The following is a 23035-nucleotide window of genomic DNA, read 5'->3' as shown; positions in this document are numbered from 1 at the left end:
TGATCTTAATATGCATAATAAAAATTTTGAATTAACTATAGCCATATCCTTATCCCCAGCTGAGCCATCAAAGAACCAGACGTGGATGTGGGGCTCCGAAGGTGAAGGCAAGAAACTAACCAATGTGGAGTCCTTTTAAAAAATGTCTGGTTTGGGGAGGAGAGGAAAGGGCTTATGATAATTGTATCTTTTGAAAATAAGAAAGGTTCAAAATAAATTTCTTTTGCAGTTTTATTCCAAATTGATTGTGGCATATCCTTCATACATACATACACACATGTGAAGTAATTTGAATATGTATTATATATAATATTTATATATATATAAATTTAATTTTAAAATTTTTCCTACTTTCAGACCATACATATGAATCTCTTTTTCTCACATTTCATTTGCTAGCACTTCAGTAGATCTACTTTGCAGCCTTAGCTGATGCCTATCGTCGTGACCCTTTGGCATTATACTCTTGAAATATTTTCTTGGTTCCTGAAGGAAATATGAAGTTATAGTCAATATATTTATTTTGGCATATTCAGAATTACAGAATCTTGGAGACAGATGAGTTACTATACCTCATCGAGTCCAATGGGCCATCCAGTGTTTGATTCCCCCCGTGTTAGGCTCTAGGGCTGCTGTAACAAATTACCACAGACTTGGTGACTTAAAGTAGCAGAAATTTATTCTCTCATAGTCTGGAGGCCAGAAGTCCAAAATCAAGGTGTCAGCAGGGCACCGAAAGCTCTAGGGGAGATTCTTTCCTTGCCGTTTCCAGCTTCTGCTGGCTCCAGGCATTCCTTGGCTTGTGGCTGTGTAACTCGAATCTCTGCTTCCATCTTCAGGTGACCTTCTCCTCTTCTCTGTGTCTCTCCTCTGTGTCCTTATAAGGACACTTAACTGGAGTTAGGGCCCAACCGGATATTCAAGGATATTCTAATCTCAGGATTCTTACCCTTTTCCCAAATAATGTTGCATTCACAGGTTCTGGGTTTCCAGATACGGACATATGTTTTGGGGGGACCACCATTCAGCCCACTAGACCCCTGAATGCATGGGGGTTTTTTGTTTTTGTTTTCATAGTTGTAGTTTTTCGTTTTTTTGTTTTGTTTTTTGTTTTTTGTCACACAAAGAGGGAGAGAGGAAGTGATGGGACGGGGCCCAGTGTTGTCCCCCAGAACAGCTTCTGAGGCAAAGGTTCATCTGGATTCATTTTGAGAAGGCAATTTTGGGGTCCGTGTTTCAGGAAATTCTCCAGGCTGTCAGTCTCAGTGCAAACAGCTTAAAATAAAAACCTCCCCTCTGTTCATCACACAGGGATCTAACACAAAATGCAAAACAGACCTGTTTGGAAAATGCCTGACCTTAAAACAAGAGTGAGGCCTTTAAAGATGCATTACATACAGAATCTTCCAGGAATCAAGTCTGCTGCAACTTCACAAAACCAGAAGCACAGAATAACATTTCCAACTGTAGAACTCCTGGCTAACAAAAAAAGAGGAGGATCACAGATGACAGGCAGGGGGTCCTACCCGGACACCTGCCTCTTCGTTTTGTTCTGAACAGACTCATAAACTGGAGCGTAGAAAAGCGGCCTCGGGGGTGGAAGCAGATGCTCGGTGGTTGCGGCTCAGTCCCTGGGGAACAGAGGGGCGGCTCACTGTTTGCCCGCCTCTCTGCCTGGCCTCCTTTCTGGCTGATCTTTGCTGGTCCCTGGGATCCCTCCTCGCCCGGCACCCCCCGTGCCATGGCCCTTCTGTCGCTTCTGCTGCTGCAGGCCACCACGGCCACGGCCCTTGGCCACCACCTCCTCCTTGACGGTGTCGGTGATCTCATCGGGGATGCGCAGGTACTTGATGGTGCTGCCGCGGATGTAGCACTCGGGCATCAGCCAGAATTTGTCCCTGTCCCTGGACTTGCAGATCACCTCCCGCAAGTTGATGTTCATCCAGTTGTCGCAGCTCACCAGATGCCCATTGTACGTCTCCCCGTTTTTGAGCTCCACCAACAGTGGGTGATTCTGAGCCGTTTTCAGCAGCCACAAGTGAAGCATGGTGCCAGCGGGGACCGGGCTCCCCGGCCACTTCCACCACAGCCGCCGCAGCTCACCGCATGGTTATTATTGGTTGACCGACCTCTGCTTAGCTTCCTCTACTCAAGATCTTTTGGATTTTGACTAATTCTGTGGTGATCTCAACTTTCCTGTAACTTTTTGCCATCAACTTTGGGTTTTCCTGCTTGAAGCCATGAGAACAAAACCAGCTTTTTTTCTCTCTGAAAGTCCTTCATTTGTTGTCCATGAGACTTCTGCCCTCCAGGCTAAACATCTGTGGTTCCATCAACCATTTCTCTCAAAACTATGGCTCCCGTTCTTCTAATCATCCTGGGTGTTCTTCTCTAAAGGACCCAGTGACAATAGAAAGAATACTGAGTATATAACTGAAGACCTAATGCTGAGGTGTCATATCTTTTCCACTAAGTAGGTGACCAAGGCAAGTTAGTTTCTTTTAAATAACAAAAGCACTGGACCACTCTGCTTCACTGCATGCTTTTTATAGTCAAATGAGATTATTACAAAACCTATAAGAAACATAACCTATAAGAAAGGTTCCAGTTATTTATCTGTATGCTTGTAAAAAGAAATATTAACTCCCAGAACTAAACATAGATCTGTCAGTATCATCTGACCCAGTACTAAGTATTGATAGTTGGCACTAGCACGTTCCCTGGTTATCTGCTCTCTTTCTGTTAATACAACCTGGGATCACATTGGCTTTTTGGTACTCATGTCATAATTCTTTAATCACACGGAAATTATTAGGTACTAAAGAGCTCCAAACCATCTCCACAGATAATCTATTTATTGCTTTCTAATTCATTGACTTTTACCAGGTGGAGTCAGTGAATTTTTCAAACAACTTGGAAATATAATTTAATTTGGAAGAGAATTTAATATTGCTCATTTTAATTGCATTTTCTGTAAAAGTATAATAATAGGAAATGTATAGTTATCCCTCTAGTTATTTAATCTAATACTCCCTTAAATTAATTCTATTTATGGTGCTAAGGACATTTTTCTGGTTGTACTTGAATGACCACATTCTTATCTAAACCTTCTGCAGTTTGCTAATGAGATTCTCTATGTATATTGAATTAAGATGCCTTTGATTTGTATCATATATCCTGATGGTAATAGGTTTTACCCTTTTAGATGGATTTCATTTTTCTAGATTGCTTAATAGATCTATAAATCCATGTACTTTCGCAGAGTAAGATGACTGTGTAATGGTTAGAAGCTATTATACTGTTAAACTTGACATGACCCCTTAAGAATTTGAAAGCAATATAAGATGTGAACTCTGTCCTAATATTTGATCTGTCTTAAAGTTTCCCTATTTGAACCTTTGGCTCTAATCACTCTTTAGATTTGTTTTAATGGTACATACACACCTTGGGGCTCCTTCTTTCTATAAAGAAGTCCCAATGAAGTAATAAAGTCAATGTCGTAAGATCTATTCTTCAGGATTCAGAGGCTTGGTTTTCAGTGTATGCTTATTTCAGTTTACTTTTCCAACATTTGAAACAGTTTCTGCATTTATAACTTGGAAGTGGAGATATTTGTGAGTTTGGAGAGCTATGCAGATAGTCTACATGTAATGGTTTATAGTATAACAACTATACAGTATAGAGCTTTAGGACACTAGTCAATTTCTTCATAATTGCCCCTTTGTTAATATATCCTTTCAGTTAGGTAGTTTCTTTGCAGGCTACCCCATACAAGTTTGAATGATTCCCAGATACCCTGTAAAAGCCTGGTGTGTTACACTTTGCTTATCCCGACTTTGCTTTGCTGTCATTTTTAATGCATCTCAATTTAGGGCCAAACCGTATGTCCTAGTTTATTTTTTATAGCTTCAATTAAATACAAAGCTATATCTTCTTGATGGGTGTATGAAGCATGTGGTGTTCCACTGTAGAGAATACAGACAGATCATGACCTTGCTCGCTCCCCAGTGCCTGTAATTTTACAGTACGACAAATTTACCTTTTGGACATTATGTAATCAGCAACTCGAGAATGTAATATAAAGCTTTAAATTCTGTTTCCTTTCTTTCATTTTCTCTAGAAAACAGTATCCTCCAAGCATTATGGAATGTATCTTTTCCTTAGACAATTAAAACACAATTGAAATTAAGAATATCCAGTAATTGTCACCTACCATTTATTTCTGTAAGGTTATGTTATTCTTAAGAATAGTCATATATTGCAAAACTAAGGAAAGTAAAGTTTCTTCTTGACCCTGTCTAAGTTGTGATTGATCTGTTTGTAGAGAAATCTGTTGCAGAGGCCAAAATGTATGCTTGGTCTTGAGAATCAGGGGAAAATATGACTAGAACATAGATATACTCTAACCTTTTCTTCTTCATTTGCAGGAGTAGGAAAAGGGAATAGTGAAGGAAACTTATTCCCTAAATTAACTCATCACTTTTATAGAGATCTACAGATCTTATGCCTTTGTTGCTTCAGTGAATCAGGTTAAAATGGAAAGTCTTATGAGAACTCTATGGCATGAGTACATTGCCTTGGAGAAGTAACATCCAAATAGCCACCCCTGCGAATGTGAATGAATTTTTGATGAATTTTTGCTCATTGGGGCTGTTGATTTGACTAGCCACCTCAGAAGCAACAGGAACCTTAGATATCGCTTTCACGTCTGATATTTTTCTTAATCTTTCTGTCCCTTTTAGTAGAAGTTGAGATGTCAGGTCCAAAGTATTAGAGGAAAAAAATTCTAGGATCTTAATCTCAGGGTGGTAGGTTTATGATATATAAATAAGAGACATAGTGGCCTCAACTCCTTGAGGATAGTGGGTCACTTTCTTATATATTTGTCCCTTATTGCATGACCTATTCAATTTTTTCTTTGAAACAAAGCAGCCATCATTCTGATTTGACTAATGTTATGAAGATATTAAGATAATAGGTTAGAATGACTATATAAGTGACTTAGTCCAAGTCTTCAGATGTTTATGCTGTATCCAGGAAACTTCTGCCTTTGTCAACAACTTGGAGGTTGTTTTACTCAAGTTTTTGAAAACTTCTGACCCTACTTTACCTTTTTTAGGTTTCCATTATACCCAAAAGGAGGGGAGAAGTTGCAGTTTGATTACGGTGTCTATCTTCTGAACAAAAATATAGCACAGGTAAGTAACTCCTCTTTACTCCCCTCCTACTTCCCACATGCAGCCTGCTTCCTTGGATCTCTAACCCTGTTTATGAATAAGTACTATAGTTGACTCCTATTTAACTAGTTACAGTGATAATGCAAAGTTCTTTTTTGGCCACAGTCCTTTTCTGTGCCATTATAAATGCCACAAAGAAGCAATGTGTACAAATTGCAATCCTCCTGCTAAACTCAGAAACCATTTACTGAATTGTTACCTGCTAGTAGACTGTACTTGAATGTGTGGGCTTTATAACCTCTTGCCTCTACAGCTTGACTGGTAATAGCTTTCTTCTCACACAGCTTTCTTCTCTTAGACCACTTCTGGGGGCTCATTTTGCATTGGGAGTTGTTTACGGAGTAAAGGTTTACTGACTTTGGCAAGTCCCTAATAGTCTCCTCATCTGTTATCCAGGGCCCCAAAGAAAAGACCAAGCACATGGTCCTTCCAACCCAGCTTGGATTTTTGTGGCTCTCCCAACATCACACCAGTTCGTATCTCACTTAATGCCTTTCCACATGCTGTAGAAAGGCTATCAGATGCTTGGGTTTGCATTTTCCTGAAAGAAATATATAGCATTTCCTTAGCTCACTTGGCTCTACTTCAAGAGGTGGACATGCCATAAATTTTCTAGTTGTAAAGGAAGATCAGCTTCAGCGCCTTGTTTTTATTTGGACATCCTTCCAATTGGAATATCACATGGATGAGATCCCACTGTTTGGCTGTTATTTAGTGACATTATCAGCTGTATCCTCAGACCTTTCCTTTTTATAGAAGCAATAAGGTTTGTGATGCTTTTGTTTTTATGAGCCTGAGTTGCCTTTTAGCCGTATGATTCTGAAGACTCACTGAACAATTCCCATATTCATTTCTGATGGATCTAGAATAATTCCTTCATATGGTGTCATCTTTGCCTTTCTTCCCCTCATCTAATCTCAGTTTAATGTTTTTTTAAAAATTGGTTTTTATTAAGACTCTTATACTTTTCTGATACTGGATCAGATTTCTAGTTTGCAGTCCTCGATTAATCATTTGCTTATAACCTCACACTCATACTGCTTTTATTGTTACTGCCATCCAGCTCATGTTCTTCATTCCAGGCAAGCAGCCTTGCTCACAGCCTCTGGCCCATGACTCATCTTTCCATGTGCCATTCTTCCCACAACTGATGCTTTCCATCCCTCCATTTTTGGCAGAAGAGTATCTCAGTCTAGGAAACAGGACCTTAATTTCAAGGCTACCTAGCTCACATTACTGATCCCAGATGTCATACCATAGAAAAGGTAGTACTTAGACAGAAATGGTCAAGAAGGGGCCAGACTGAGGATACATTAAGGGAGAAGAGGTCTAAGTAAATCAGAGAGTACCTCCAGTGAAGTCAGCCAAGGTGGAAAAGAGCACCTGGAAACTGGGGTCCAGAGTCTGGGAGTCAGGATGTCAGGAAGGTTGGCCTCATTTAGTAGAACTAAGTTCTGATCCGAGTTCAGAGATTCTTCTCTCTTTGCCCTATTTTCTGTTTCTTGCTTTAAAACACATACGGCCTAAGACCAGAAGTCTGTTGGAAGTTTCCAGGTGAAACCTACTCCTGATTAAGGCTAGGGCTGAAATCCCTGGATTTCCTCATAAATCCCAGCTTCAAACACACACGTGCGCACGCGCACACACTTAATTCTTCCTTCTCAGGGCCCAATAGGAATGGCACAGTATGGTATAAAGGGGTGCTAAGAATAGCCCAGCTTGCTTTGAGAACAAGACCAACAGGGAGACTGACTATGTGCAGTGGAAAATTGGGGACAGCCAGCCCTTCACATCACACTCAGCTCTAGCACCTGTTTGGTTCCCATTTTAGAGCACTGCCCAGGTGGCTTCTGATTTTATTCTTAACTGAACCAAGGCCACGAGTATGCGGAACTAGTTTTATTCATCTGTTTAAAAAATGGATTACTTCTTGTAATTTTGTATCCTCTGCAACTTTATACTGTTTGAAATTGAGAGATTACATTTGTGTGTGTGTTTAATGGGTTAACCACTCTAACTCCATAGGGAGCAAGTATCTTGCTCTCTAGTGTTTTTCCATCACTGTGATGGCAGTTTTAAAAGGAGATGACAATAAACTTCTTATAAACAGACTTTCTTAGGTTTCAGGGTTCATTCAGAAAGCCTCTTCTGAGCATTTAGAAAGAAACTTTTAGCAAATTTGTGACCTTCAACTTTTTTCACTTTAACTCCATTTTGTCTTTAGCCTTACTACCATCACTTTCTTACATTTCAACTTATAACAAATCAAAGAACCATTAATTATTATGGATCCTAACCAGGTATTATATTAATAAGATATTTCTAACTTGTGAAGGTTTATTTTTATATACATATATACCAATACATGTTGTCAAAGGGGAGTTTGTCTTCTCAGTCAGTCCCATTTAGACTCTAGAGATGTGAACAAATCATACTATTAAAATGGTCCCACCTCAGTAATTTATAAGCCACGTTAGTGGAGGTGGATGAAAGCATTGGCATGTGTTAAAGTGCCAGAGAAAAAGGAGTGAAGTCATTTAATACTGCATCCATAACTTGGTTGAGGATTTGAATAGTCAATAGGACCTTTCATCACAGCCAGAAATAGTAGTAAAATCACTTTTTTGGTAGAGGAAATGACAGAATTTAGTAATATTTGTTACTTCAGTATTTGGGATCGGTCCAGCTCAAGTTTTGAAAGCACAAGCTTAGAAAGACAGGCCTTCAAGTAGAAATCCTCAAGTGTTGTTTGAAGAGCTGAGAGGGTTGGTAAGGTCTGCTTGCCCTCTTCCTGTCACTACTGTCTAAAGGGGTGTGTGTGCTGGGTTGGGTATTGAAAGTGAATAAAGCAAAATGCCTTGTTCTTAACACCATTTACTAATATTTTTCAAGTGCTAGCCCTTTTGGCTGGAAATAGTCTTCCCTGTTGGGCAGCCTGCAACACTATAGGAATGGGCCTGGTAAAATTCAGGTACAGTGTAATTAATGTTGATTTAAGAAACCAACTCCTGCCATAATTGTCAGTAAATTTATAAGGACATTATATTAGTATTTGTGTATAGCACAGTAGTTTGCTTTTAGTTCCTAGAGCATAAAAAGTAGTAAATCAAAAATTCTAATACTTTTAACTTATGTTTGTGGAAAGCTTTGTAGTTAATGATATATATATATATACATATATATCCATGTGACCCTCATCATCACCCTGCAAAGTGAAAAGGGCAGCATTTGATCCAGCATATCCACTTTGGGGTATTTGTCCAAAGGAAACGGAAACACTAACTTGAAAAGATACCTGTACCCCCCTTGTTTATTGCAGCATTATTTAAAATAGCCAAGACATGGAAATAACCTAAGTGTCCATCAATGGATGAATAGATAAAGAAAATGTGGTGTGTGTACATGCGTGTACACACACACACACACACACACACACACACACACAGTAGAATATTATTCAGCCATGAAGAGAAGGAAATCCTGGCATTTGCAACAACATGTGGATGGACCTTGAGGGCATTATGCTAAGTGAATTAAATACCATGTGATCTCACTCATGTGGAATCTAAATTTAAAAAAAACCCCAAACTCATAGATAAAAAGAACATATTGGTGGTTATCACAGGTGGGGGTAGAGGGTGGTAGAAATGGATGAAGGTTGTCAAAAGCTACCGACTTACAGTTATAAAATAAGTAAGTCCTGGAGATATAATGTACAGCATGTTGACTACAGTTAATACCGTATTGTATATTCAAAAGTTGCTGAGAGTGTATATCTTAACAGTTTCACCACGAGAAAAAAAAAAAGTTTGTGACTATGTGTGGTGATGGATGTTAACTTATCGTGGTGAATATTTCGCAATATATACATACATCGAATCATTATGTTGTATATACCTGAAACTAATGTTATATGTTGCAGTATATTATGGGAGATGAACTAATGGATTGAATGTGGAAGATGGAGGAAAAGGAGTAATCAAGAATGACTCCTAGGTTTTGCGTATGGGCAACTGGATGTATGAAAATGCTGTTTATTGAGATGGGGAAGGGTCCAAGAGATGGGGGTTGGGAGAACCAAAAGTTCTGCTTTGGAAATGTTAAGCTTGAGTTGCCTTTTAGAAATCCAAAGCAGATCGTCAAGTAAGCAACAGAATATATGGGTCTGGACTCAGGGTGGGAGGTCAGTTACTAGAGGTACAAATTTGGTAGTCATGAATATAAAGATGATGTTTAAATCCATGGAACCAGGTGCGATCAACCAGGAAGAGAGTGCAGAGCTAGCCAGAGCAGAGAGAGACAGATGCAGACAGAAACATGCCGTGGGATTTAGCCCTGGGAAATCACGTTTAGGTGTTGGATAGAGGAGGACGAACCAGCAAGGACTGTGAGGAATGGCCAGTTGGGTAGAGAGAAAACCAGGAGAAAGTAATAATTTGGAAACTAAGAGAAGTAAATTTCTGGAAGGAAAGAGTAGTCAACTAAATATGTGAGCTCCTTCTGTCAGATGAAGTATCCAGTGGACTTGGGAACATGGAAGTCATTAACAAGCAGTTTCAGTAGAGCAGCAGGTGTGTTGAAGAGTGAATAGGAAGTGAGGAAGTGCCATTGATTATAGACAATCCTTCTGAGGTGTTTTTTGTGCAGTGAGATAGACATGTGGGTTCATAACTGGAAAAGACTGTAGGTTTAAGGGAGGTCTTTTGGGTTTTTTTGTTTTGTTTTTTGTTTTTTATTTGTTTTGTGGGGATGTGGAACCTTTTTGGTGTGTTTTATTTTTTAAGATGGGAAATATCAGGGCATGTTTATATCCTGATGAGAGTGATCAAATGAAGAGAGCAATTGCTAATACAAGGTAAAGAAGGGATACTTGAAGGAGTAAAGTCTTAGGGAGAGGGAAAGGAAATTGGTTTCAGAACATGAGTTTGTTGACCTAAGATAGAAAAAGGGGCACTTTCAGCAAACTCATAGTTTCAAAACAAAACAAAAAGGCAAAAACTAGTTTAACTTAAGAATGTCCTTGGGACTTCCCTGGTGGTGCAGTGGTTAAGAATCCGCCTGCCAATGCAGGAGACACGGGTTCGATCCCTGGTCTGGGAAGATCCCACATGCCGTGGAGCAACTAAGCCTGTGCGCCACAACTACTGAGCCTGCCCTCTAGACCCCACGAGCCACAACTACTGAGCCCGCATGCCGCAACTACTGAGCCCACACACTGCAACTACTGAACTACACCACAATGAAGAGTAGACCCTGCTCGCCGCAACTAGAGAAAGACCACGTGCAGCAGCGAAGACCCAACGCAGCAAAAAAAAAAAAAAAGAATGTCCTTGATGAAGCAGTAAAAGTTATTAATTATATTAAATGTTGACCCTTGACTACATATTTTTTTAATATTCTGTGTGATGGAAAGGGAAATAGGCATAAAGCACTTGTGCAATTGAGTTGCTAACTAAACCAGCTGATATTTTTCATGGAGCACCATCTTGAAAGATTGACTAACACACAGCCAAGTATACAGACTTAGGTATTTGGCAGACATTTTTTTCAAAAATGAATGAAGTGAGCCTCTTAAAGGAAATCAACTGATGATGAGATTCAAGATTTTGAATGACGGTATCAGTAGTATGTCGGAAAACTTGCATTTGCCACCATGACCTTGACAGCTTCCCATTTCTTAAAGGTGTTTTTGATGAAGTTGGTAGTGATATTTAACAAATGAGATTAAAATATTTTATAATGAATGTGTCAGCATTTAAAATGTATATAGCTCAATGAGCCAGTATTTTCAAAATGACCAATGTATGTTGCTATGAAGTCATGTACAGCTAAAGATCTTTTCAAAGTGCAAAAACCCCAATGGATTTTTTTTTATATATATAAATTTATTTTATTTTACTTATTTTTATTTTTGGCTGCATTGGGTCTTCGTTGCTGCACGCAGGCTCTCTCTAGTTGCGGCGAGTCAGGGCTACTCTTCGTTGCGGTGCACAGGCTTCTCATTGTGGTGGCTTCTCTTGTTGGGAGCATGGGCTCTAGGCGCGCGGGCTTCAGTAGTTGTGGCACGTGGGCTCAGTAGTTGTGGCTTGCAGGCTCTAGAGTGCAGGCTCAGTAGTTGTGGTGCATGGGCTTAGTTGCTCCGCCGCATGTGGGATCTTCCCGGACCAGGGCTTGAACCTGTTTCTCCTGCATTGGCAGGCGGATTCTTAACCACAGCGCCACCAAGGAAGCCCACCCCAATGGATTTTAATGTAACAGCTGTAAAAAATATATTGAAATGGCTTCAGATTCTACATTGCTACTAAACTTTAAGAAGCTACTACTTGTTAAGTTTGGAGGTAGTATCAGGGAAGAATATCTACAATTATCTGAAAAAGGCTATTAAAATACTCCTTTCTTTCCCAATTACATTTTCTCATGAAACAACATGTGGTAACAAAATGAATGCAGAAGAATATATGAGAATCCAGCTGTCTTCTATTAAGGCAGGCATTGCAAAAGAGACTTGCAAAAATGTAAAACAATGTCGCTCATCTCACTAAATTTCGTTTTTTGAAAATATGCTTGTTTTTCATTAAAAATGTTATTTATATTAACAAGTAATAGATTTCTATTATTATTTTAAAGTGAATTAATAAATACTTAAAAGCTTTTTCAGTTTCATATTTGTATATGCCCTACATAAACAAAAGCTTTTTGGGGTCCTCAATTTTAAGAGAGTAAAGGGATCTTGAGACCAAAAAGTTTGAGAACCACCGTCCTAGAGAATGTAGTCATCCAGCTTTCCTATAAAACACCTCAGTTGCTCATAGTCTGATAAACCAAGACACATGTGTCAGTTCCCCAAATGTGGAAACATTATATAAGAGACCTACAAATTTGAATTCTGGTAGTACTGTGCAGTACAAATCATCAGGCCAGCAGCTATCAGTGGATTCTTCCCTATTGCTTTTGAGTTTTCTTGAGCCAGGCTTCTCTCCTTTCTTGAAAGTTCAGGGACTTAAGAGTAATACTTTGAGGGTGTAGTTTACAAATATTAATGATGATTTAAATTTGTATTGAACTTAATGGTTTTTGGTATACTTACACTTCTGTATCTCATTTCATACCTTGTGAAGTGCGTTGACCAGGTCTATCTTTAGTTAAGAGATTGAGTTGCTGCTATGCTAACTTCTCGAGGATGACGAAGCTATTAAATGACAAACAATTCAAGATCAAATCTTATGAGGTCAGATCCAGCTACATCCCACTTTGTTTCTTCTTCTTTTTTTCTTTGTTAATGTGGGCCTTATTACAATCCTATGAGGTGAATAAGGCACAGACATCTGCCTTTTTACATATGAGACCCCTGAGATCAGGAATTAAGTAGAACTAGGATTAGATCCTGGAGATTTCATGACCTCTCTTCTTTTTACTCTATTACCTATCTTTTTTCTCAATTTACTTTAAGACTTCATAGAAAGTAACAGTAGCTTCTCCTTCCAAAAACAGTTGGAAACTTCTGTTCTGCCAGGGACATGGTCTTTCTGTAAAACTTGACTACTCATGGGGCCCACAGTGCACAGCTATTTAGAAGGGATCAATGCCAGTTTACACCCAGCAGCTTAAATTCATGTCTATTTCTTTAACATACAGTTCAATATATATGACACATGAGGAGAAAATGCATTTTTATTTTCTTAATTCTTCTTGGAATCAAGAATACAAATTCCGAGGGTATTTTAATAGTCAAAATGCCATCATTCCCTCCTGCTGCCTACAAAATTGCCAATAATAGAGTAGAAACTATTTTTTAAAAGTCCTATATCTTAAGAACAAACAAACAATTTACTGAGATATAATTCACAAACCATACAATTCACCCACTTAAAATGTATAATTCAATGTTTTTAAAAATATATTCAACTAGTGGTGCAACTATCACCCCAGTCTGCTTTAAAATATTTTCATTGCCCATAAAGAAACCCTGTACTCATTAGCAGTCACTCCCTGTTCCCCTAAGACTTCCGACCCTAGGCAGCCACCATTCCACTTCTGTTTCTATTCTGGACATTTCATGGAATAGAATAAAATATGTGGTCTTTGTGACTGGCTTCTTTCCCTTAGCATAGGTTTATGGTTCATCCATATTGTAGTATGCATCAATCATTGCTTTTTATTAACAAATCATTTTGGCAATTCAAAGATGTACATGGATATACCACATTTCATTCATCCATTCATCAGTTGATAGACATTGGATTGTTTACACTTTGGGGTCATTATGAATAATGCTGCTATGAGCATTAATGTATAGGTACAAGTTTTCTGTGGGGACATGTTTTCATTACTCTTGGGTGTATATTGGTATATATTGGGTTGGCCAAAGAGTTTGATCGGGTTTTTCCATAAGATGTTACGGAAAAACCTGAACGAACTCTTTGGCCAACCCAGTACTTGTGAATGGAGTTGCTGAGCCATATGGTAACTATGTTTAACATTTTAAGGAATTGCCAGACTGTGCTAAAAGCAGTTACACCATTTTGCATTCCCACCATCGATGTATTAAAGTTCCAGTTTCTGTCCTTTCTATTATAGCCTCCTACTAGATGTAAAGTGGTATCTCATTGTGGTTTTTTGTTTGTTTGTTTTTAACATCTTTATTGGAGTATAATTACTTTACAGTGGTGTGTTAGTTTCTGCTTTATAACAAAGTGAATCAGCTATACATACACATGTGTCCCCAGACCTCCTCCCTCTTGCATCTCCCTCCCACCCTCCCTATCCCACCCATCTAGGTGGTCACAAAGCACCAAGCTGATCTCCCTGTGCTATGCGGCTCCTTCCCACTAGATATCTGTTTTACATTTGGTAGTGTATATATGTCCATGTCACTCTCTCACTTCATCCCAGCTTACCCTTCTCTCTCCCTGTGTCCTCAAGTCCATTCTCTACATCTGCGTCTTTATTCCTGTCCTGCCCCTAGGTTCTTCAGAACCATTTTTTTTTTTTTTTTTTTTTTAGATTCCATATATATGTGTTAGCATACGGTATTTTTTTTTTTTTTTCTGACTTACCTCACTCTGTATGAAAGACTCTAGGTCCATCCACCTCACACAAATAACTCAATTTTGTTTCTTTTTATGGCTGAGTAATATTCCATTGTATATATGTGCCACATCTTCTTTATCTATTTATCTGTCAGTGGACACTTACGTTGCTTCCATGTCCTGGCTATTGTAAATAGAGCTGCAGTGAACATTGTGGTACATGACTCTTTTTGAATTATGGTTTTCTCAGGGTATATGCCCAGGAGTGGGATTGCTGGGTCATATGGTAGTTCTAGTTTTTAGTTTTTTAAGGACCCTCCATACTGTTCTCCATAGTGGCTGTATCAATTTACATTCCCACCAACAGTGCAAGAGGGTTCCCTTTTCTCCACACCCTCTCCAGCATTTATTGTTTGTAGATTTTTTCATGATGCCCATTCTGACCGGTGTGAGGTGATACCTCATTGTAGTTTTGATTTGCATTTCTCTAATGATTAGTGATGTTGAGCATCCTTTCATGTGTTTGTTGGCAATCTGTGTATCTTCTTTGAAAAAGTGTATATTTAGGTCTTCTGCCCATTTTTGGATTGGGTTTTTTGTTTTTTTGATATTGAGCTGAATGAGCTGCTTGTATATTTGGAGATTAATCCTTTGTCCACTGATTCGTTTGCAAATATTTTCTCCCATTCTGAGGGTTGTCTTTTCGTCTTGTTTATGGTTTCCTTTGCTGTGCAAAAGCTTTGAAGTTTCATTAGGTCCCATTTGTTTATTTTTGTTTTTATTTCCATTTCTCTAGGAGGTGGGTCAAAAAGGATCTTGCTGTGATTTATGTCATAGAGTGTTCTGCCTATGTTTTCCTCTAAGAGTTTTATAGTGTCTGGCCTTACATTTAGGTCTTTAATCCATTTTCAGTTTATTTTTGTGTTAGGGAGTGTTCTAATTTCATTCTTTTACATGTAGCTGTCCAGTTTTCCCAGTACCACTTATTGAAGAGGCTGTCTTTTCTCCATTGTATTCTCATTGTGGTTTTGATTTGAATTTCCCTAAAGGCTACTGCTGTTGAGCATCTTTTCATGTGCTTATTGGACATTTGTATATCTTCTTTGGAGAAATACCTGTTCAAACCCTTTGCCCATTTTTAAATTAGGTAATTTTTCTTTATTATTGAGTTGTAAGAGATCTTTATATAATCTAAACAAAAGTCCCTTCTCAGATGTATGATTTGCAAATATTTTCTCCCATTCTGCAGGTTGTCTTTTTCACTTTCTTGATAGTGTCTGTTGAAACACAAAGGTTTCTGGTTTTGATGAAGTCCAGTTTTATCTACATTTTCTTTTCTTGCTTATGCTTTTGGTGTCATATCTAAGAAAGCTTAGCCCAAGTACTTTTAGGTTTTCTTCTGTGTAGTTTTAGCTTGCACATTTAGATTTGTGATCCATCTTGAATTAATTTTTTTTGTATAGTGTAAGGAAGGGGTCCAACTTCATTCTTTTGCATGTAGATATCCATTTAGCCCAGAAAAATTTGTTGAAAAGACTACTCATTACTCATTGAATTGTCTTGCGCTCTTGTTGAAAATTAATTGACTCTAAGTGTAAAGATTTATATCTGAACTCTAAATTCTGTTCCATTAATATATATGTCTGTCCTTATGCTAATACCACCATATCATTTTTCTTTAAAAAATACTCTTCAAAAATAATACATTCCAATTGTAGAAATTTTTTAAAGTACAAAAAAGATAGAAGAACAGAATTTTTAAAATAGTCTTTTAAAATTCACATGCGCCTTCTGGATATTCCAAACTTTTTTGTCTTTTCCTTTATAGTTGAGATAACATTATGTATACTGCTCAACTAAAAACTCTCTAAGTCAATATTTTTAATATGTAGTATTTCATTTATGTGCATAATGTGCATATATTATCATTTATTTAACCATTCCACTAATCTTGGACATTTGTTCTTCCATGTTTTTCTTAAAAATAAGGTTTCAGTTACCATATTAGCACTAATAGGTGTTTTACATATACATATATAATTTTGTTTCTGCTCTGTAGAGTGACATTTTCAGATATAAGAGACAGTAAGGTAAATATTAAAGTACTTTATTGTGACAGAAATCCTGTCTCTTAAGTTTTTCCATGGGCTCTACATTGTTTCCACTAAATCAGTTCAGACTTAAGCTTCATACTGCTGTGGACAAAGAGGATTTTCAGTCAGATCCTCACTTTGAAAAATGATGATGATCTCCTCTACTCATAAGTATTCCTTGGTGGACTTTTTTTCTTTTTAATAGTAGAACAATTACATTTTCGTGTATGTGTGTAATGTCAATCCACAAATATCTGAGTGAGCTGTGCAAGGCCTATGAGAGGCTGACTTTACCCCCAGAGTGTTCATATTTGGGGATAAAAAAATATGCACACTATGTAAATAGTTAACTAGTACAAGGCATGCAGTGATAACTGTCAAAGGAGAAGTTCCAGTCAAAGTGCGGTTCTGGCTCTCAGCAGGGAGAGTCCCAAAGACGTGGCTGGGCATCCCACCGAGGGGATGAGCTTGGGCATGTAATACAATTCACTGCACCTCCATTCCCTTATCTCTGTAAAGGTTGGATACTCATTATAGGATTGTTGTGGGGACAATAAAAAATGAGGGTTAAGTTTGTAGCTCAGGCTTTGTCTGCAGAAAGGGTACTCAATAAATAGTAGCTGCCATTTTTTGTGCTTCATGTTGTTGTTATTCTTGTTAGGCTCATGTGGAGAGGGAATGCTTCAATAGAAAGATACGGCACCTGAACTGGAAGTTCAAGGAAGGAAAGCCTCTGGCTAGTGAGAGGGGAGGAGGAGCAGAGGTGCAAAGGAAGGGCTGTTTAAGGTATATCACGGCCAGCCTGGCTGGAATAGGTTACCTTAATAGTGGGGATAGGAAAGACATTTTTGACTGACCACCATTGGCCCTGGCACCATACTGTTACCAGTTGTTATACTTGGAACTACAACTGGTCTATGTGAGCTCCCTGGGCATGTTTCAGATGTTTAATAAATATTTATTGAAAGAATGAGTGGTGAATGAGTCAACCAGGAAATTGTTCTTTCCTTCCTAAGATTGATAGTTAATGAACTTATTTCTATTTAAATATGTGTGTGTATTTAAATATATATTTAAATGCATCTTGACTTATGTCTGTTTAAATGGAGGCTTTAATTGAAGTAGAAAAATCATGTATATAGTTGTTTTTCAAAAGTTCCATTCTGTATTTAAGGGATAACTTACTATCTTTTTGAACTTGCAAGTGATTGGTTAAATGTTCTTGTATTAATTTTTTAAAGAATCATATCAGTTATTAACCAATTTACTAAACATTTTTAATGATATATTGGCTGTGATCACTGTACTTTCAAGTGCTGAGGGTGATAAATTAACAAGATAAAATAATTTATTTTTATGTCAGTTGGACATTTTCTCCTACTTTAAACTGAAACTAGAAATCCAATGCCAAAAATATCTTTCCAAATGAAAAATAAAACAGTTTTAACTCATATTTATATAGCTTACTTTAGGGTACAGAGATCTTTCACATATATTACCCCTTTCATCCTTTTCAAAAGCCCTAAAAGTGTTGGTATTATTATCCCCACTTTACATTTAGGTAAACTGAGATTCTGAATAGTGAGCAAAGACAGTCAGATCCTAATCCTCTCACTGTAAGTTCAGGGGACTTGCTGACTTCCTTTTATCAGTCAGAAAGAAACATTAAATAGCAGGTTTCCCTTTTGTCTGTGGCTACCTAAGAGCCAAGTAAAAATTTAGCACCTTACTCGGTTTAGCATCTTTGATAACTTCTGTCTCTTCCTTATCCTAGTTGTTTTTAAAAATTCACTTTAGGCCTTTATTCTGCATGTTTTAATATTTTAAGCTGGCAAGTTTTTTTCTTTAATTAAAGAAACAAGTTGCTTATTCAGTAATGATGTGAGCCTTTTCCGAGGCACTACTATGAGTAACATTTGTTGCTGGGAGAAAAATATTTAAAGAATGCACCTCAACTGAAATAAAATATATAATGCTTAGTTCAGAGAAGGTAGGATATAAATTCCAACTATTTTTTATGGCTAAGCCTCATGAAGTGAATTATGAGAAATAATATATATGAAAAGTGAATTTGGTCTGATTTTAGTTGGCATCAAAGGGACCAGCATAGCTTAGGTTTAAGCTATTTAAAGAAATGAACTTCAAAAAATTGTTATATGTAAATTTTGGTGTCTAGTAGAGAAAAGCATTTTAAAATGTGCTGATTTGGGTTTCCAGGGAGGATAAAATTAGTATCCTAATTAATATAAGTTTATCAAGGGAAAGGCCAAAATCCTAGAATAAAATGAACTAAAATAAATGCAGCATAGCTGAGTATTTAAGAGCAAGTACTATGGATTTAGACTGCAAGGTTCAAATGCCAATTTATCACTTTAGCTGTATGATTTTGGATAAGTTACTTAATCTCTCTGTGCTTCAGTGTCTTTATCTGTAAAACAGGGATAATAATACCTATAATTATAATTCCCATCTCTTAGAGTTGTTATAAGGATTAAATAATATTTTTAAAGCATTTAGAATAGTGCCTGGAACTGAGTAAGTACTAAAAAAGTGTTTGCTAACTAAATAAAATGCAAAGTACAGTGTAATCTTTGTGATAAAGAAATTCCATATTCCACAAATACAACATGAGGTGAAGATGTGTGGAAGTGGATTACAAGCTAAATGCAAGTTAAGAATAATAAGTAAAGGAGTGGGGGAGTTGCCTTTTTAGCTGCATCAGTGAGAGTACCATGTACAAGGAAGGAAAATTCAGGCACCTTGTTCACTATCAGTGAGCTTTTAGTTTCAAGTTAAGGTAGTATTTTTTCTTCTTTCTTTTTCAAAATAGAAATAACTTTTTTTTTATCATATAAATGATTCAATCTCAGTATAAATTTTTTTCAAAATACAGGAAAGCATTAAGGAAAAAATTAAAACCACTTTGGATTCCATTACTCAGAGATAACCATTGTAATATTTTGGTGAACATCTTTCCAAACATCTATGCAAATAAATATACATGCATAAGTTAAATAGGTAATATTTTACATAAATGGTTTCACATTGTGCATTCTGTTGTGTGTCTTACTTTTTTCATTTAACTATTTTGTGAAAATAGTTTCATATTGATGAATATAGTTGTATAAAATTTTGTTGTCTGCATTGCATTCTGTTGTGTGGACATTAACAGTTTCCTTGTTGTTGGACATTTAGATTATTTCCAAGATTTGCCTATTATGAACAACATTACAATGAGAGAAGCATCTTTCTACTTAGATAGTTATACCTGTGTTCAGTTATTCCCTTAAGATAAGTATCTCATTGCTAGGTCAAAGAATACATAAATTATAAAGTTTGACATACCTGTTTCTTTATCCTCTTGCCAATGTTGTTTGTTATTAACCTTTTTTATATGAGAGAAGAAACATAATATCTCTGTGCTTTTATTTGTAGCTCTCTGATTATTAGTGAATGTTAAGTTCAGGCATTTCATATTTTATATATATATATTTCATTTCATTTCATATAAATATTATATATATAAATACACATATATATTTGCTGTTTCAAGTTCTTTGGTGAATCACCAATACCTTCTGATAAATAATGCCTTTTAAAAAAATTATGGTAGACTGTAGAACCCCCCCAAATGATATAAGATATAAGAAAATAATACATAGGCCTTGCAGGTAAGGGTGAAGAATTTGCTGAGTCACAGACATGTCAGTTTTCCTCTGTTTTTACCTCCTTTCTTCCCCCAGTCCTCTCTAGGATTGTCAGTTCCCTTGCTGTATAAAAGCAGTCTATGGCAGTAGGACAAAGGCTGGACTGAAGACAGCTTTTGGAAGAAGCATCTAAACTCCCATCTCCTACTGCCTGGCTCACTTCTTCATTCTTTTCCTCTGCTTGGCACTTTTCATCTGCTGTAAAATGTAAAATGTTTCTTTTCTTTCATCTGAGTCCTAAGACTGGTTAGTCTTATGATTAAATTATGATTTCTGTTTACTCTCTTGGAGTTTCTGTGGCTCCGAGCAGGGCTGATGGATCGCTTACTCTGTGTCAGGCGCTGGGCTGGGCATTGAGGAGAAAAGGATGAAGAGGACTCCGTCCCTAGCCCTGGTGCTGCTCGCCTTCTAGCCAGGGTGACGTTACAGTGTAGTGTGCACTAATAATGGATGTATGTGTAAAGTTCTTTGGGAAGTACAGTTTTGTTTTGTTTTTTAATCATCACCTTCAAACTTTTTGACTTACCACAACATGATCAAAAAGATTTTAAGATTCTCTAAGAGATCATTTACAAACAGTATGCTGTATGTTGGTGATTTTGTTTACAGAAAATAAGCAAAGATTTATGGAATACCACGTCAGGTAAATAAGGGGTCAAGTCCAATACAAGATGGACTTATAATAATAATGATAATACCACCATACATTTAAGTAGTGCTTTATAGTTTTCAAAGTGCTTTCACACAAAAAGCTCATAACTGATCCTCACAGTTTCTTCTCTGAAGTAGATTTAATAAGAATTTTCAACTTTAATTAAGAAGTTCTTCTTAGGAACTCTTATCATGAGGAAATAATTCTAACTTCCTGAAAACAGTTAAAAGACATTTATCATACTGAAAACAGCTATCTAGGGGTAGGTTAAATAAAGGAATATCCTTAGTCATTAAAAGTTTTATGAAGATTAGATAATAGCAAAGAATTCATTTGTTATTAGTGGAGAAAGGAGGGTAGGGAGTTGAATACATACACTACAATTAAAATTATTAAAATAAAAAATTTAAAGGCACCAAACAAACATTTACCCTTTATGTAGGCGGAAGAATATTGCCCAGATGTATGCTAAAATTGTGGACATGCTTGTCTTGTGGGAGTGTTGCCACTTGATAATTGTGGTGTTGTGTAAGAAATTTCACTCTGGGCCTCAGTGTCCTTATTTATCTAATGAGGCTCTCAAAACTCATTGTACAACAGAACGTTGTTGTTGACGTGTTTTTCTAAATGGCTTTAAAACATTTCTTTGTCCGCACTGTGTTCACATGTATAGATGATAGTTGTATCTCTTTGTTTCCAGACTGCCTTCCTTGCAAGGCTGCTTAGTGTCTTAGCAAGAGCCCTAGATTGTGCGCTAGCCTTTAAGCAAAGAGTTGCCTCACAGTGACATTAGGCAAGTCTCTCAATCTTTCTAAGCTCTAGATTCTTTTAAAATAAGGAAGTTGAAGTAAATAACCTCTTCATTTCCTTCTAGCAGTAATGTTCTATGATTCCTCCCAATTTAAAAAAAAAAAAAAGAAAGAAAGCACAATAAATTGGTTAGGTAGAGGTGATGAGTGTAAACTGATAAAATCATTTTAGAAAACACTTTCCAGTGAACTTGAAGATATGCATATGAGAATGTTTATGGCAGTGCTGTTCATAATACCCGAAGACTGGAAACAAGTTGAAAATGTCAGCAATATGTTTATCTTTAATCATGATATATTTATGTAATGGAGTACTGTGCAGCCATGAAACCATAGCTATATGCAATGATTAAGGTAAATTTTACAAGCCTAATGTTGAGTAAAAGAAGCACAACAAAAGAGAATCTCCACAAAGTTACTCTTTTTATGTATAGTTCAAAAATGGGCAAGATTAAACTATATTGGTTGGGATGAAAACTATACAAAAAGCATGGATAGTGATGAGCTCTGGGTGAGAGGAGGGGCTATAATGAGAAAGGGGCTCACAGGGAGCTTCTAGGGCGCCAGCGTTCTGTTTCTTGACTAAGTGGTGGTTACACAGGGGTTTGCTTTGTCCTTTAAACAGTGCATAGCTGTTTTAAGCATTTTGCTATTTGTACGTTGTATCTTGACATTAAACAGTTACAGGATAGCAACAATAAAAAAGTATATATGTGGGAACTCCCTGGCAGTCCAGAGGTTTGGACTTGGCGCTTTCACTGGTCAGGGAACTAAGATCCTGCAAGCCATGCAGTGCGGCCAAAAAAAAAAAAAAAAAAAAAAAAGTATATATGATACCATTCTTGTAGTCTTTGAGACATATTTGCCAGTGCAAAGGACTTGACAGTCATTGTCATAAACCAGAAGAAAAAGAATTTTGAAGTAGAGCAATTGGAAGTTAATTTGTCTTAGCTTCACAAATAAGAGTGTCTGCTTTTATTGATTACCTATATGCAAAGCACTTTTTACTCTGTCTCTAATTTTCATAATAACACTTTCAGGTTTTTATTATTATCCTCATTTTACAAATGAGGAAACTGAGGCTTAGGGTAATTAAATAACTCCTTGGTAGAGGAAGAATTTTAAATAAATCACTGAAACAAATCTGCATGGACTATTTTTGGTATATTTTTTTTCTTGTCCATGTAATGGTAAGATAAATTGGAAACAACTTTTGTAACCATTTTAAGATATGTAATACGAAAGTAAGCTCTGAATAAATGAATAGACTTGAGTTTTGGATAGATATCTTTTTTTTTTTTCCTTTTTTTAGATATCGTTTCTTTGTGCCTAAAAGTATGGAAGATTTCCCAAATGCCTAGTAGTAAATGAGTTTTGGGGTATTTGGGCATTTACCACTTGTAGGTCAAGCCCCTGCACTGAGCATTAAAATAGAACCTAATTAGAAGAGAAAGTGGGAGAAACAATATCTACATGTTTTTAAATTTAAATTAATTTTTATACACCAG

General features: G+C 37.0%; 1 protein-coding gene, 1 long non-coding RNA gene and 1 pseudogene across 8 annotated transcripts in view; 1 reads left to right on the top strand and 2 right to left on the bottom strand.

The window, feature by feature from the left end:
* Positions 1 to 23035, top strand: part of UVRAG (UV radiation resistance associated) — a 316651-nt gene that overhangs the window by 227420 nt on the left and 66196 nt on the right. For all 6 annotated transcript variants that reach the window (XM_082477829.1, XM_082477826.1, XM_082477827.1 and 3 more), the window contains one exon: positions 5120 to 5198. In XM_082477829.1, the coding sequence (XP_082333955.1) occupies positions 5120 to 5198 (79 nt within the window). The remainder of the gene's footprint in view (positions 1 to 5119; positions 5199 to 23035) is intronic.
* LOC309668265 (U6 snRNA-associated Sm-like protein LSm4 pseudogene) lies at positions 114 to 5113 on the bottom strand (annotated as a pseudogene). Its single transcript has one exon. The product of its transcript is annotated as a U6 snRNA-associated Sm-like protein LSm4 pseudogene (transcript).
* Positions 5205 to 23035, bottom strand: part of LOC309668269 — an 80061-nt gene continuing 62230 nt past the window's right edge. Inside the window, exon 4 of the long non-coding RNA XR_014268175.1 lies at positions 5205 to 11495. This is a non-coding gene — a long non-coding RNA (uncharacterized lncRNA). The remainder of the gene's footprint in view (positions 11496 to 23035) is intronic.

Source organism: Balaenoptera physalus (genome assembly GCF_965194825.1).
Source record: "Balaenoptera physalus genome assembly, chromosome: 10".
NCBI lineage: Eukaryota > Metazoa > Chordata > Mammalia > Artiodactyla > Balaenopteridae > Balaenoptera > Balaenoptera physalus.
The sequence above is the reverse complement of the archived record's forward strand: the minus strand, read 5'-3'. Positions and strand labels throughout refer to the sequence as shown.